Genomic DNA, 16,817 nt, shown 5'->3' with positions numbered 1-16,817 from the left:
TCTATGGAGTACAAATAAATAATTTTTTTCATTTTTCAGGAGGAAGGAACACCAGAAAGAAAGTGTGTGTGGACAGGAGGTACACACTTCTTCCTTCCAGAACAACCAAGGCCACGAAACTCAAGAACCCTTTTTATCTGTCATCTACTTGGAAGAAACTTAGCGCCATGACCTCAGTAGTGATACTTGAGCAACAGGGCTCCAGGTTTCATTTTACTCAAGATTCGTTTAGATCGTGGCTTCAAACAGTCATCTGATGTCATGAGTGGGGATCATGATTGACATCTTGAACCGTAAGTTTCAAAATCCGTTCTGTGTTTACCAAAGGCCCGTGGCACATTAGACACACGGCAAAGTAAAGGGCATTTGATCGACACATCTCAGAGTTGTGCATGTTGACGGAACTCCTCACACTGAGAAACCACCCATCCTCCCTTGTTCCTGGGAGGTATCAAAGCCATTGTCCTGTGTGTGTCAGGGGAGCTGGGAAACAGCTCGGTCATGGCCAGCGTGACCGGAACTTGCTCAGTGGCAAAGCCACAGTGATGAAACCACAGGCATCTCTTACCGTTGGCTTTATGCTGATTGAGGTACAGGCCTTTGTAAAACTTGCAAGTCGAATTATCCCCTTTGCAAACACCACACGCATCCAAAACTGCTTTAGAGCCAAGTTCATGATCGCATCCCACTGGCTGTGACAAAAATAAAATAAAATAACAACAACAAAGAGAAAAATCAGAAAAGCCAATGGCTACTAATAATCAAGAGATAACGGGGGCTCTATCTTCAGAACATTAGAAAGATAGTACAGCTTTAGGGTTAAAAGCAGAGCCTCAAGTCTGGGGGTTCAAATCACTCCTCTGCCTTTACCAGATGCGGGACTAGGGCAGTTACAGAATGCACCGAAAGTTTGCTGGGACTCTTCATCGGGAAAACTGGAGCCCCAGGTCACTGCTGCTACTAATGGCAGGCGAGCTGATTTGGGCCAGCTCTCCTGCTGAAACATAAAATGCTGAGCCCCCCACATAATCCCTCACCCTCACCACACACACAATGGAATTAAAAGGAAGACCAATTGGCAGGAAATAGTAGTCCTATGTCAAAACACGTCTGTGAAGGTCTGACCACACAGGGAACACACTTAGCAAACATGCAATGGAAGTTTACTGCTCTCCTTTACATTCTTATTTAATTTTTGCAACAACTGCGTGGAGTAAATATGTCATCCTCTCCATTGCATACTTGCGGAGACGGGGGAAGAGGAGCTAAGGATGTCAGATGGTCCTGCAGAGCGACAGTGGGGGTGTTAGAGACAGTCTCCACATCCAGTTTGCAAACACTGGCTTTTTCCCCTAAGCTGCCTTTTCTCCAGACACAGAATCTCTTGTGCCATTTCTCACGGTACACGTTTGGTAGGAGGAAACGCAAGCGTGACGACACAACCCAGAAAACAAAGGTCCTCTTACTTCACAAATCCCATCGATACAAACGTCGTGTTTGTTTGGGGAGCAAGGAGTTCCGTCTTTCACCTTGCCGGACATCGCAAAAAAAAATTCGAAGTTCTCCGCCTTGCAGTACAGTTTACATCGATCTGCCTCTAGAAGCAAAGAGATCAAGAAGATCAAGACAGGACGTGATCAGGAGGAGATCACAGGGCAATGACATGATGGCCAGAGGATGAATTAAATTTCTTTAGAAAGCGATCATGACTAAAATGGGAAATGTTACTAGTTTTGTATGTGGGTGTGGATGTGCATGTACAAATGTACATATATGTGCTTTTAAAAGCAGGAATCTTGTTTACGATTTAGATAAAACTGTTTTGACACACAAAAATTGTATTTTTCTAACCCTTCATAATAGCCACAATACACATAATTGGTGGGTTATACAGCTACTCTCCTTCGTTAGCAAATATTTCAGGCTTCATAGGACTTATGGTCTGCTGTTGACAGTATGTAAAGGAAGGAGTGTTTCCATGTTCCAATAAAACTTTATTTTTAAACAACAACAAAAAAAAAAACCGGTCAGATTTGGCCCACAGGTGATAATTTGTTGACCGTGATTAGGGACATGGATTACTTCAAAATCTATTCAAGCAGTTAAGAGAAAAAATTTTAGGTATTTTTAGGGGAAAAAAAGGGCCATATGGTTTATGTTTATAAAACATACAGAGAATAATCCTATCATGAAAAGGAAGAAGACCCAAATAAACTAAACCTAAAGGCTAGAAAATGTAACTTTTATTGACCATAAAGTCCCTGAGAAGTTTCTGGTATCACAGGCAAAAAGAAAAAAAAAAATGCAGTATTTCTACAGAGCGCTTGTATCAGAAAGGAGCTACGTCAATTCCCCAAATACAAAGCATTCTTCTTGGCCAGCAGCTCCAGAGGACATTTCTCCCAAGAGACCGTGCGTGGGCGACACCACACAACAGCCCTGATAACATTTGTACAACGAACGTGTGAACAGTCTGCAAACCGCTGTGCTCATAAAACTTCTCGATAAAAGACAAAGTCAAAACTTAAATGTGAAAGTAGTTAGATTATCGTGATCCAAATATGCAGATGGGTCGATGGAGTGAAAGTTTCTCCTTTACCTAGAAATCTCTTTGAATAGCTTTATTAAACACCTCGTAATTTTTGCATCAGAGGTTACGGAAGATGTTATCGATGCCCTTTCTTTTTCTCCGTCATGCCCAGGAATGAACAAGTTCTAAAAAGTTCAGTTTTACCCACAGAGCCTCTGGGGCAAGTTTCTCAACTGGTCTACTGGAAACACAAACACCTCACTACTGTAAGACAAAGACTGTCTAATTTATAAATGGTCCTCCCTCATTCTTCCCAACCTGCATGAACGCCACCAGACCTTCAAGTCATGGTCAATGTTTCCCGATCCTGAGTTCGTATCAGAAGGAGAAGAGGAAGAAACAAAAGGCCTTAATTTTTCTGGGTCTCTTCTCCTTGGTGTAGTTCCCCCCGCATCTAGCAGAACGGCTCCTATGGGAGAAGCGCTCAGTAAACAGCCACTGAGAAACTGCATGAAGTGACACGCTCCCTACTCAGTCGGGCTGCCACTAAATTAGTGAAACACTTTTGAAACCAAAAAATAGTTTACATGTTACAAAATCTATGTGCTTCACTGTCTCGTGTTGTGAACACAGAACCTATTTAAAGGGTGCTAATAAAAAACACATTGTGTAGGGGCGCCTGGGTGGCTCAGTGGGTTAAGCCGCTGCCTTCGGCTCAGGTCATGATCTCAGGGTCCTGGGATCGAGTCCCGCATCGGGCTCTCTGCTCAGCAGGGAGCCTGCTTCCCTCTCTCTCTCTCTGCCTGCCTCTCCGTCTACTTGTGATTTCTCTCTGTCAAATAAATAAATAAAATCTTTAAAAACAAAAAACACGTTGTGTAAACACAGCATTTGAATGAAAGACGCGATGAATGTGGGAAAGCCCCAGGGAGACCCAAGAAAACAGAGCAGGGAGCAGAAGGGGAAGCGAAAAGGAAGGACAGCAGGGTCTGGGGGAAAGAGCCACGCATCCGTAAGAATCGCGGAATGACGGGAGGGTTCTACCAAGAGACAAGACATCTTCAAATGTTGGAAATGAAAGCAACTGCAGGTGTTCTAGCTAATGGTCCCCGGGCACCTGTTGGTGCAGTGCCCTGCATCGATCAGCGCATGGTTCCTGATAGAATGCCTCCAGTGATGGAGAGCCGGCCACTCAGAGACGGGAAACACCTCCATTAGGGACAGTTGGTGCTTATTTATGCACTCATTCATTCTGAAAATTACAAATACGTGCCAAGGGCTGTTCTCAGATGCCGGAGGCCCAAGCATGCTCAAAATGGACGAAGGCTTTATCCCGTGGAACGTGAATTCTTCTGGGGAGAGAGATACTGGATAGGGACGATGGGATGTAAACTCAGGCATGGATAAGAGCTACGAAGAATAGAGCAGTTTAGGAACGGGAGGATTACCTGAAGGAAGGATATTCTGGGCAAACCAGCAAGGGAGGCCTCCCTGAGGAGGTGCCATGCCGGGGCGGTCTTAGCCCTTGAACTAACCCTGTCTGTCCTCTGAAGTGATTCCCAATTACTCTAAATCCTTCCCTAGTTACTACCTCTGGATTTTTGCAGGTACCGGGTTTCTTCTCTCTTTTTCTTGGCAGGTTTCCGTATTAGTCTACTGAAGAATTGTTTTTTGAAATGCATGTCTTCCCAGCTTTGTCACTGAGGTCCGAGAGAAATGACAGACAAGCTAAGTTCGCAAGCACACGTTTGTTCCATCAAGCAAGAAAGAGGTGTACCATGAAGTATTACTTTAAAAAATGGCTGAAAGCTCATAAATAAACCCTGTACATATTATCTCTTAGTGCAACTCGAAACACTGGAAATAACAATAAAGGGCTGAGTTTCTACTTGAAGAAAGATGCACCTAAAAATAGACACTTACAGACTGCTCACTGCGGTTGCAGAATTTTCATGTTTGTCCCTCTCGTGCTTTTAGACGCCCACTGATGACCCAGAACCACACAGTGCTCCTGCGATGGCTGGGCTGGCCCTGGGCAGAGCGGCACTATCATCCCCCTTGTTATGTCCCTAACTCCACTGGCTTCTCTATGGTGATCGACAACATGGGTTCATTTTGAGATTTTTGCCCAGCGATGGCCCGTAGTCTTATCTCCCACAAACTGCCACTACATTCCATGTCTTCCCATTCTACCCGTGGCTCCTACTTATCCTTTCTCAAGCGAGGAAGGCTGAGTTTTGATAAAGCAAGGGAATGGTAATAATAGAAGGCAAACAACCAGAACAGTGACAGCTTTATCTGCAAAGGTAATGGGAAGCACATTAAATGTGTACATTGCAACTAAAATAAATGCTTTGATACTTCAGTAAAACAAAAACAATTCAATTTAAAAGGTAAAATACAAGTCACAACTTTAAGTAATAATAAGCACTAGGAACCCAGTATGGAGACATTTTTAAATTCTTGGCTGTGTGTGCGTGTGTGTGTGTGTAATACCCTGCAAACAGGCCTTCCGTGCGGGCAATCATCTACTTGTCAATTGCTAAATATGGCTTCTCTATGGGGCATATATGGTTTCACGGGTTTTTGGTCTGGACAACTCATACCAATTGCAATTAACATCCCTGGGAGACTTAATTGCCGGAATGTCAAAGGTAAGTTTAGAAACATAAGTACATTCCAAACACATGAACCCTTTGGCTTACAGATGTGGGGGAAAAGGGGTGTCTTGTGAAAAAAAAAAGTATGGAAAAATAAACAAAACCTATAAAAGTGAATGAAAAACTGGGTCAGGACGGGTCTAGAGGATGACGTCAACATCAAAACTCTTGTATGTAGGCAGCAATTTTCCCGTGTGTTCATCCACATTACTGTCCCCATAGAGCCCTATTTGTTGGAGGTACAGAGACCAAATTACCTTCCACTTTGGTATAGGGTTTCCACTGGTAGAACCATCCACGGAAAGGTTTGCTGTTGTACTCTGCACACTGCTGGGCTCGGAAATCCAAGCTATTTTCATTACAAGGGTTAATATTGCACAGCTGATACATACGGCTAGAACCTGGACAGAACTTGCCACCATATTGAGGCCTAAAAATAAAATGAAAGGGCTTTAATGCAAGCAAACAGCAGGCTATGGTCACAAACAATAACGTAAGGAGGGACAGTCAAGGTGACCGTTGTCAGAGGCATGCAGCGTATACAGTCTATTACAGGAAAGGAAATAATGGAGGACACGATGTGCCGTGTCCTTCCTTGTGTCCATGGCAGAACCCGTCCATCAGGGACCCGCTCTTTCTTTTCCCGATACAGCTCTTAGGGAGGCATTACCACTATTCAGCACCCGGAACTGGCATATTAGAGAAAACCGATTTGTCATCTCCGATGCCAGTTTTACATTCTGGCAATTTCCTTGAAGAATGATGAAAGCGCCTTCTTGACACTCCTCGTGTTACCTGTGTTAGGGAAATTTATAAATGCACCCGAGTGTTCTCATTGATGTAGACAGATGTGTGTCTGCACGCTACACACACGAACACACACACAACCCAATCTTACGGTATCACAGCTCTTCAAATGGGGACCCGACCTACTCCCCAGCTTTCCTCCCACTTCTAAACACCCCCAGCTTCCTCCAGGGTGCTGTCCGCCTGCTGCCACACAGAAGGTCAGGGCACTGAAATGAAAGAGCGGGAAGCCCCATCTGCCATGTCCTCCTATCTGGCTCTGCCAGTCACCGAGCCCACGTTCTGGTTACTGGCTCACTATTGTATATTTCGCCCTGGTCGATCCTCAACTGTGAACAGAAATTCCCATGTTTTCATCCGCATAATCACTTTTTAACTTTGTAGGTGGCCTATTCCTCTCCTGCCAAGCACAGTGGGAAATGGATTTCCAGAATAGGGAATCCCAGTAGATCATAAATAATTATGATCTAATGGCCGGCTCTTTAAGCTCTTGGTAGGTAGACTGCAAAAACCAGAAAGCAATCTAAAGGAAAAAGGAGCATAAACCAAACTGAGAATGACCAGTAACAGCTTCTCCAGCTTCTTCCAGGCACAAAGCAATTGCTTTTTTTTTGTGCTTTTCTCCAAAGGCTAAAACCCAACTATGGATCATCTCATAGAAAAGCTCAGTGCAAACACGTAACATGAAAGAAGGCTCCAGGTTAATAAATTTGTGTGATTAAAATTCCTTGTCTCTTTAGGAAGCACAAGAATGCTATAAAACACCCCTGGATTTGCTTCAACCTATTTTATCAAATCCTCGTGCAACTGCTTGCTGAGATGGATTCAACAGAAACGGGAAGTGTCACGCCGCCAGAGCGAGATTTTTTTGCTATTTCAAAACACTCTGAAGTGACTACTTAAACATTCAGCAGCCATTGTGCTACATCAAATCCCCGAAGACATCTTAAATCATTATCTGAAAAGCACTTAGAAAAACCTTAAAGGGACCTACCATAGCTTTACTATTCCTGGTCATCTTTACAAAGCATCTTTAAAATTTTTCTTAGTTTAAGACATTTTATAAGATTAAGAGATTTTATAAATAATCTTCATTTAGACTCCACAGCTTCGAGAAAGCACAAGAGAATGACATGGGTTACTTTCTCAACTCAGAAGCCGTAACACAGAGATCTCAAAACCTCCATAGCACACTTTCATTTTGTAGACGAGGGTGAGAAGCCTCATAAAAGCCGAATGACGATCACATAGCTAGCAAGAGACAGGGCACAGCGAAGCCCCTCTACCTTCGACTCCCCGGGATCCTTTCCCTGCCCCTCTCCACCTGCATTTAGCTGAGTTAGGCAGCAGAGGCCAGCAGGGGAGAGGAAGACAGTCAGGCACGATGTTTAGGGAGTTGGCCTTCTCTAATGAGACCGATCTGGATTTAAATACTCGCTGCCTCTTCCCAGCTTATCTTTAGGCAATTTTGTTTAACCTCCTAACCTGTAAAATGGGGGCAGATATGATGACTGAGATAATGTTTGTAAACATTTCACAGCTGAGAAAGTACAGAAGCAGTCCAGAGGCCATCAGTAGATGAGTGGATAAAGGGTTGGGGTATATACAATGGAATATTACTCAGCCATCAGAAAGGATGAAACCTTGCATTTGCAATGATGTGGACGGAGCTAGAGGGTATTGCGCTAAAGGAAATGAGTCAGAGAAATGCGGAGAAATATGATCTCACTCATATGTGGAATGTAAGAAATAAAACAAATCATCATGGGGAAAAAAGAGAGAGAGAGATGAACCAAGAAACAGACTCTTAACTGTAGAGAACAAACTGATGATTACCAGCGGGGAGGTGGGTAGGGGGAAGGGGATAACAGGCGATGGGAATTAAAGACTACACTGATCATCATGAAAAAAATAAAATGACAAAAACGAACAAAGGTCACAAAATAAATGAGATACAATCTTCAAAAAAAATTCAGGGCTGAATCTAGGGCAGAGTTAGCACAAATCAATCATAACTTTAAAGTGCTTTCTGGTTCTAATGACTAGCAAGAATTTTTACTTTTCCATCAAATTTTCTGCAGCTGTAAACAGGAGTGTTAGGATAAATTGACAGAAAATTCTACCATGACATTCTTTGGTGCAACAAGATTAAAAACAAAAATATAAACAGTCAGAAAACAGATGTCTGGGAATCTGATTTTATCCTTATATGAGACCGATATAAAGGATATTCGTTTTTACTTCTGCATAATTTATCACGTCCTGGCTACAAATGGTTACAGTATTGGCTGGCTGATCAACAGAACCAGACAGCCAGACAGACAGATGGACTCACTCCTGGGTCCCTCCGGACTTTCTTAATAAGAATATATGATAAGAGGGTCCAGAAATCAGTGTTTTTTTAAAGCACACTTGGTGATTTTGATAACCACCTGAGCCCGGAAATCACTGGCTGAAAAATGGGCTGGAAATTTAATTCAATTATTTTTCCATAGCTAAAATATAGCTTTTTTTTTTTTTTTTTCCTCAAAGAGACTTGCGTTTTAGGAAAGTTCTAGAATGCCTTTGCATGTTTCGTTTTCACTTTAATTTTTGCAATTAATTTTCTGGAACATGAGATTAAGAGTCACTTATGGTTTGTCTCCCTCCCTATCCCATCTTGTTTCATGGAACAGACTTTATAGAAATTCTACCAGGCTCCTTCAGACTGTGATAATTGACCCTCTGCCTGCCCTGGTTACTCACTCATCAGATAACCGGATTGGACAACAGGCTGGAACTCCTGCGTCTGTTTCCAGGTCCCTGAGGCATATCGTAGGGCTCAGGAGAAAATGGAGCTTCTACCCATTAAAAATGATGTCCACCTCAGGGCTGCCGGGTGGCTCAGTTGGTTAAGCGTCCGATCTTGGTTTCAGCTCAGATCATGATCTCAGGGTTGTAGTTCGAGCCCCATGGGAGGCTCTGTGCTGAGCCTGGAGCCTGCTTCAGACGCTCTCCCTCTCGACCTGCCCCTCCTCCCACTCGCAGGCCGACTCGCTCTCCCTCCCTCTAAATCAATCAGTCAATAAAAACAAAAATGTCCACACCAGACATGGGAAAAAAGAAGCGCCGTGTGTGTGTGTGGGACCAGTCATTCCAGAACCAGGGAACCTTGAATCCCTTTGGACGCCGAAAAGCTGGGTAAGTCCACGAATCAGCCTGGACGAGTTCACGTTTATGAAACAACACATGTTCTGGGAAAATCAGCATTAATGTGAAATAAAAGGTCCTCCTGCTTCTCACGTGAGAAAATGAAGCTGGTTGGGTGAAGCGATGTGAACAGACCGAATGTTTCAACTGAAGCAAAGAAGAAATCAGTAATTTAAAACGGAGGGCGGGGGGAAAACCCTCAGTTTTCCTATAACAAAGTGAAATAAGAACAGAGAACAACTAATTCAATTGCCTGGGGGCGGCTGCTCATGTTCTTGTTTTATTTGTGAGGCCTAATTAAAGTAAACAGTGTCCGAGGAGCTCACGCTTGTTGAAATGATAAAACGGCACCAAATAGAACTACACTGGTGATTCTTTTATGAGGCATTTCTAAAATTACAGTACAATATTCCCGTGAACAATGCCCTATTACAATGAGAGTGCTCGGCCCCACAGATATGAGAGAGGTTTTAATTTAAATCCCAGGGGTGTCATTCACGCACTTTACCAGCAGAGCTATTAAATTAGGTAATCTATTTCTTTCTTGGGAAAATACGGAGCTGTAAAATGTTGTGAGGTATGAAAACCAGATCCGTGAAATAGGCTGAAAAAAAAAATGAAAAGTAATATAATGATTTTAAGAATCCTATCCAAGATATGGGCTACATTCAAAGTACGAGGAGGGTGGTTTTAATAATCTGGGATAAGCTGGAAATGCATCACAAGCCTGTCTACCATCACACCTAGTTACTCTCTCTGAACTTGCCCCCGACAGGACATCGGATAGTCTCTGGACATTTCTGGTTATCATGGGGCTGTCGGAGAGGAAGTGTCATCCCACAGGCATCTAGTGGGGAGAGGTCGGGGCTGCTGTGTCCTGGACAAACCCCGTAACAAAAATTTTCCAACCCAGAGTGTCAATAGTGTCAAAGCTGAAAAACACCGTTAGCCTGCTCTAACCCTAAGAGCACCTCGTAAACCACGGCCCAAGTGTCTTCTGACCCTCTCCTCTTTTGGAACCAACTGGCCTTCCAGACTCAGTTCAGGCTGCTGACTTAGATGAAATGCCAGGTCTCCTTTAAATTTTCCTCTTGCTCCAGTTTCATTATTTTAATTCTGAATCTACCAAACATTCATACGATGCCTGTAACAGGCCAGGCACTTTGCAGAAGCGCTTTGCGAATATTAACCCAGCTGGCGTGGGCACTCTCCTTATCCCCTTTAACCAGTGAGGAACCTAGAGCAGGGAGGGAAAGTTGCGTCTGGCCACACAGCTGGAGGGAGGCAGGGCCAGGAGGCAAACCTGGGGTTCTGGGATTAGGAGGCTGCGTTTTTGCCCCTTGCGCTAAGCCACCCCTCAAACAGTGCCACGAAGTGAAATCTTCATCTTCCGAGGACCCCTTGCATTCTTCTCTCTCTACCACATTCTCCAAAGTCCACGTTCATCAGTAAGGCCTCCCTCCCTGCTCCCCTCGCTTTCGAGGACCCAGCCTCTGCTACCCTGTACTCCCCCTGGAGTTTAGGATGACAGTGATGAAAGCCACACAGACCCCAGATCCTTTTCCTGACTGCCCACTGGATGCTCTCTGGAAGGGGGTGTCCTACAGACCCACTTCTAATCCCTCCCAAACCTTCAGAGGAGGCATTACTACCTCGACCTCACACACGGACTCGAGCTCAGAAGTCGCAGAGTCAACAGGCGGCAGACCCGGGATTTGCAGTCCGATCTCACTCTCAACCCTGGGCTCGCTCTGCTCCGCTGTGACCATCGGGAAGTGTATGTCTCCCATGGGCTGCACATGGGGACGAGACCAGAGAAAAGGAACCTAAAACCACCTCCGTTTTCAAAGAAGACACAGAGTGGTTCAAAATCCCGGGACACCCGGGGCCCGAGTGGGCCCACAGGCGACTGCAGGCCAATCTCCATCGGCAGATGTTGTGATTGGTCCCCGCTGTGTTCTGCTTAAAGAAAACGGAATTTGTTGTCAATATCTTCAGAGTCAGGGAATTTCACACACACTTTTTTTTTTTTTTTTTTTAAGGATTTCTGGTTTCTCTTGAAAAGTCAGGCAGATCTGTCAACACGTGTTGACGTACATTCCTGCAAGGCAAAAATTAGCATACTTTCTCCAGTTCATCAGACAACACACACACACACACACACACACATGCACACACGCACATTCCACTGGCCAAGCTTCTCTCTCAACAACACAGGCATTTGATCGTGTGACCACGTGGCTTGAATTTAGACTCAGAAGGGAGCTCAGACTATCATTTGAGTCTCTGATCATCATAGTCACACACACACAGCAGCTCCTTTGCTGCTCTGGGTTTCTGGCCATCACACCCCTGTCCCCTCCCCAGTGCCTGCAGCCTTCATCTGCAAACTGTGAAACCCCAGTTTGGTTGCGATTCCGAGAGGGAAGGAAACTGCACTTAAAGGCCAGCACGGAAGCAAAGCAAAACCCAAACGGTACATTCTGGCCTTCTACGAACCCGGGCTTTCTCGGGAGCCTTACTTGGGGTCATTGCAGTGTCGCTCCTGATACCTGACTCCGCCACCACAAGTTCGTGAACATTCTGACCACTTGGACCAGGCGGACCACTGGCCGTGGACGGGCCGGGGGCCGTGCTCCCCGAACTTCACACACTGGCCTTGCCGACACCACTGCGAAAAGAAGGCGGGACACGTTTCCTGTTAGAGTCCACGCGGGGAAGGGAAAGAGAGGCAGACACCTGCACATTAGCGGGAAAAAGGAGCACGTCGGCGAACGGGAGAACGCACGACACCTTGACAGACTCCCTTGGCAGGCGGCCCTGGACCGAGCATCGGCTACCCGGCATCTACCGTGTGCGTTTTCAAAGGCTGACATCGGGGGGCAAGGGGAGGGCATCTGTCAGCAGCAGGCAAGGATCATATGCTTTGTGAGCTGTCCAGGGGAAATATTCAGATAAGACTCCACCCAGCAGCCAAGGGAGAGAGTCCAGGCCCCAGGACAAGCGAGCCTCCCCCGCCATCTAGTAACAAGGCTGCTTCAAGAACAATGTGGGTCATTCACTCAGGGACAAACGCGGGATTTTTTTAGGTAGGAACACAGAATTCATCATTCTGATGAGCTCATCATAAAAACAGATACAATTATGCAAACGTTTTTGTGTATCCCAAATCATCCCCACGGAGCAATTCGTAGGAAGCCCCAGAGCTCTCAGTCCAGGCAAACTGTGCTTGTAGATAACACGCTTTGACCTTTTGTCTGTAGGAAAGTTCCCGACTCCAGACCCTCGGATGACTTTGAGCTCTCCGAGTACATTTTACAAATTAGCTCTCGGTCTTTGCTTTGCCCAGTGCTCTGATGGAGCCAGGGCGAGAAGAGTTTTCAGGGCTAACCCCTGCGTTTTTTTTCTTTTGCAATACATTCCAGGTTTGGCTGGTCATCTCTGTCCTTGGGGCTTGCATTAGCCCTAGGTAGTGGTTTTATTCCTGTGGTGCTTTTATTATGAGCAAGTTCTGCATGACTTAGTGTAACGGCACACGTTCCTAAAAGCCACTGCAGTGGGATCCAAAGAGTTGGGGTTGGGACCATGCTGGGCTCGCCCAGGAGTGAGGCTTCAGTTACAGAATTAGGGGGAGGCGGTTTGACTTTCCAATCTTTGCTCTCCCCTGGGATACATTTGGCTCCTTGGCTGTTTATTGCATGGCGAGTGCACTTTGCCCAGGTCAAGATCTGGCTTCCTTTCTTCAAATTCTCGCCGTGTGCAGATTACTTCTTGTGTTTTCCATTTGTCTTTGCCCTGGATTAATTGCCCTTTCAGAGTTTGCAGGAACTCATATAACACCGCTGAGCACTTTTAGGGGGAAAGCGACTGGTCACGAGAGGCTTTTGGCCACTGCGAGCAGGAATCAGAATCTTCCCGACCCGGAATCCCCAGGACTCTCCCAGCTGAGCTCCGCGGCGGACACAAAAGAACAAGAGCCAGAAACAGCACAGAGGCTGCCCCTGACGAAGCTGCTTCTGGGTGCCAGAAACGGCACAGGCAGGCGGAGCGGGAGGACTTCCCGTGCTTTCTAACATAATCCTCCCAAAGCGCTAAGGAGTTAATAACTATTTTCTGGATGAGAGAAATGTAGCAAAGAAATGCTAACACGGCTACCTGGGCAGCCACACAGCCAGCTGGGGCTCGATTTCAGCTCAGTCACCCAAGCTGCTGAACAGGACACGTAACCTTCACGCCTCAGAGGCAACCCCCCCGCCCCCCCCCCACATATATAGATCTTAACTTTAATTTTTTTTTCTTTTAAGAAATACGGTTTTCAGATTTGTTGCAAACCTTCAATTAATTTAAATTTCTTTTACTTCAGGATGCATCCTCATAGGTTAGGTTGCTAAGAGATTGTCTCCTCTGGCTCCTTCATTCAGTAAAGAAATCAGAAGTAAATACATGAATGCATACACACACGTGTACACACACACACACACACACACACACATATCCTCTCTGGATCTCACTGCAGAGGCTTTTAGGAAAGTGTGAAGTTGTGCTATGTCACGCAGAACTTGTTCATAATATATATATTTTATATATACGAGTGCGTACGGGTGCCCATAATCCCCATTTATAAAGTTCTACACATAAACTTTTCTCTCTCCACACATACGTAAATCTGCACTTCTTCTAATTTCAAACTGAGCGGCCATAACTGGGCAGACACCTTTTATGACTGATGGCAAATGCAAGCCTTTCTTTCCCCGCACATCTAACTAGATAAACGTAAGTGGTTTTCACATCCTCACAGGCTTACTGAGCATTCATGGTCCAAATAGCACTAAACGACCAGGGACTCGGGAGAGAAGGGGAAGGATTCCGCTAGGTTCCAGGGACAACGGGACAAAACAGGGAGTAGTTGCTGCTCCGTGGGACACTTGAGAGAAAGCGTAAGACAGGGTCCCAGCCTCACGGGTGTACAGTATAATGAAAAGCTGGTTCGGCCCCTAGCAGAGGAAGAGTCTGAGAACCTGGCGTGTGGATACGGTGATGATTAAGCCGCAGTGATGATGGACGGGACGCATCTGAACGCTTTCTGCTAAGGGGGACTCCCCCCATTCAGTAAAAGGGGCATTCCTCCAGTATTTAGAACTGCCGTCTGGTCTTTTTAAAATATTGAGGTAGGGGAGTGGCTTGAGGACATCTGTTTTCTTACTTCTGGCCCTATTTGTCTCAGGTTATAGTAACTCAAGTCCAATCCAGGGGCACTTTCCTGCCCGTGGAATTACATCGCTGATGATGTAGGTCATAAAACTTTAGCCCTATGCCACTTGGCACTTACTTTCCTCGCTTAGCGGATCAATCTGTTCTTGTACACTCCTCTTATGTTAAATGCTGTTGCTTTCATAACGAAAAAGTACCCACTAATCCTTGAGTTGCAAGTCCTAAATTATGATGCTCTAAAGATAAAAACGATGGGGTACTTGGGTGGCTCAGTCAGTTGAGCGGCTGCCTTCAGCCCAGGCTCCTGGGATCGAGCTCCTAGTCGGGCTCCGCGCCCAGCAGGGAGGCTGCCTGCTCCTCTCCCTCTGCCCACCCCCACTCCTGCTCCTCTCTAATAAATAAATACAATCTTTAAAAAACAAAAAAATAAAAATGCCTTGAGCAGTACCTGTATATCCAATTAATTATTTCACTATTTAGCCTCATCACACCTAAAACATTCCACGCACATTTCCCACGATCATCCTTACTGGAATTTTCTAAGACAGGTCCTTCTGATGGAAAGCTGCACATAATCCCTCAATTTTTTATAAAGTTTATTTTCTTTAAAATCAAAGAGTTAGGGGCGCCTGAGTGGCTCAGTGGGTTACGGCCTCTGCCTTCAGCTTGGGTCATAATCCCAGGTCCTGGGATCAAGCCCCACATCGGGCTCTCTGCTCAGCGGGGAGCCTGCTTCCTCCTTTCTCTCTGCCTGCCTCTCTGCCTACTTGCAATCTCTGTCTGTCAAATAAATAATTTTTTTTTAAAATCAAAGAGTTAAAAAATGCAAATCTCTTAAGCGACTCGGAATAAAGGACTCAACAAATATTAGTAAGCATTTTCTGAACACGTTGATTTTTGTGTGCCTCTATTTTTGCCATTATCGTTAATTTCTCACAGAAAGTCTCTCTCCTGTCCAACTGAGGAGTTTTGATTTGCCGTCTGACACCCATCTCGGTGTACCTGCTCACGGTACTTCGTTCTAAATGCGTACTAACTCTGAGCACTGACAGCAACCTGGGGCTTAAAGGAGGTCCGTTTAAAGAGAAAGTCAAGGTTATCGGCTTCTGCACATGTTTCCCCACTGGACTGGGAGTTCTTGAAGAGATAAAATGGAATTTTATTCATCCTTGTATCTCCAGAGCCTCCTGTCTCTGATGCCTAAAAGCCGGTAAGTTATTGTGCGAATGAATTCACTATAAATAACCGAGTCTTCTCTACTTCTTGTGGCTCAAGCAGAGATCAAAGAACCCCTTTCTAGCTCTCAATCATGATCTTTCAAAGGAATGCACCAAATCTGGGTCATTTACTGCGATATCAAATGCACCTCTCCCTCCAGAGGCTACTAAGGAGAAAAAAACCCAGAAATGAATATATGAATGCTCTTTGTCCAAAACACAGAAATCTCCCATATCGGTGATGGTTCTGAGGACTGACCATACTTGCTGGCTAATGGCTTTCTGGTACAACCTAGACAGTGATCCAGCTTACCCTTGGCTAGGAGTCCCTCTAAGTGACGGGACTCCACTGAGCACGTCAGAAAGTCAGTGATGGGTCCTGTGAGGTAAGCAACAGAGACCTTGTATGGGGGGGACAGTCTCTCCTTTGCTACTAAAGGGAGTAGTTCCTCCCTGAGGCTTTTCTACTGAATCAAGTTGAAAAGGCAAACAGTAGGCAATGAAACCTTCCACCTTGTTGAAATATTTCATCTAAAAATGGAAATCAAAGGCAGAAAAAAACCCTCATCCTAAATAACGGACACAACGGGTGATATTAGCACTGAGTTTTGATAAGAGCCATTAAATAAGGCTGGTTGATTTAAAGACAAGTCAGAAAATATATGCAGCCAAGGCATTCCATCCTGAGCTCCCACTGCAAACAGTTTATACAGTGACTTATTTCTATGTGTTATCATGTTTCCAGAACTAAAAACTAACAAGTATGCAGTTTACCATACTCAAGCCACAAACGGTCCCTTCCGCCGCAGGCATAAACTTGGTCTCACACCTGTGGCCCACTCGATGGCACCAAAGTGACTTGCAAATGTCCTGAAAGGAAAGAAGCAGGTCGTCAGGGGGTTGATACAATAAAAACGAAAATACCCAAAGCATTTGTTCACAATATTGTGTTCTGAGGGGGCTAGAATGAGACATGATCCAGGAAGTAGAGGCAAGTGAAGTCGGTAGCCGTAAGGTAGCCAGTTACGTGCAGTAGCAAATGTAACCTCAGGAAGTTTCTATGCTACCTGCATGTGTGTTTGGTAATGATGGGGGCGTAATAATAATTTATGGAGGGACCATTTGGCTTGAAACTAAGAGACCTGGTTTGTAAGAACCACCACCCATACCACCACCAGGGAAGCAGAAGCGGCCAAGACTGGA

The 16,817-nt window shown here is 45.2% G+C and overlaps 1 protein-coding gene across 2 annotated transcripts in view; it reads right to left on the bottom strand.

Moving 5' to 3' along the window:
* Window positions 1–16,817, bottom strand: part of ADAMTS18 (ADAM metallopeptidase with thrombospondin type 1 motif 18) — a 143,685-nt gene that overhangs the window by 42,195 nt on the left and 84,673 nt on the right. For both annotated transcript variants that reach the window (XM_044255688.1, XM_044255687.1), the window contains 5 exons: window positions 16,389–16,484; window positions 11,709–11,857; window positions 5,448–5,620; window positions 1,467–1,597; window positions 569–692 (listed from right to left, as the gene is read on the bottom strand). In XM_044255688.1, coding sequence (XP_044111623.1) covers window positions 569–692; window positions 1,467–1,597; window positions 5,448–5,620; window positions 11,709–11,857; window positions 16,389–16,484 — 673 coding nt within the window. The remainder of the gene's footprint in view (window positions 1–568; window positions 693–1,466; window positions 1,598–5,447; window positions 5,621–11,708; window positions 11,858–16,388; window positions 16,485–16,817) is intronic.

Source organism: Neovison vison, chromosome 7, assembly GCF_020171115.1.
Source record: "Neovison vison isolate M4711 chromosome 7, ASM_NN_V1, whole genome shotgun sequence".
Lineage (NCBI taxonomy): Eukaryota > Metazoa > Chordata > Mammalia > Carnivora > Mustelidae > Neogale > Neogale vison.
This window is presented reverse-complemented; position numbering and strand designations above follow the sequence as displayed.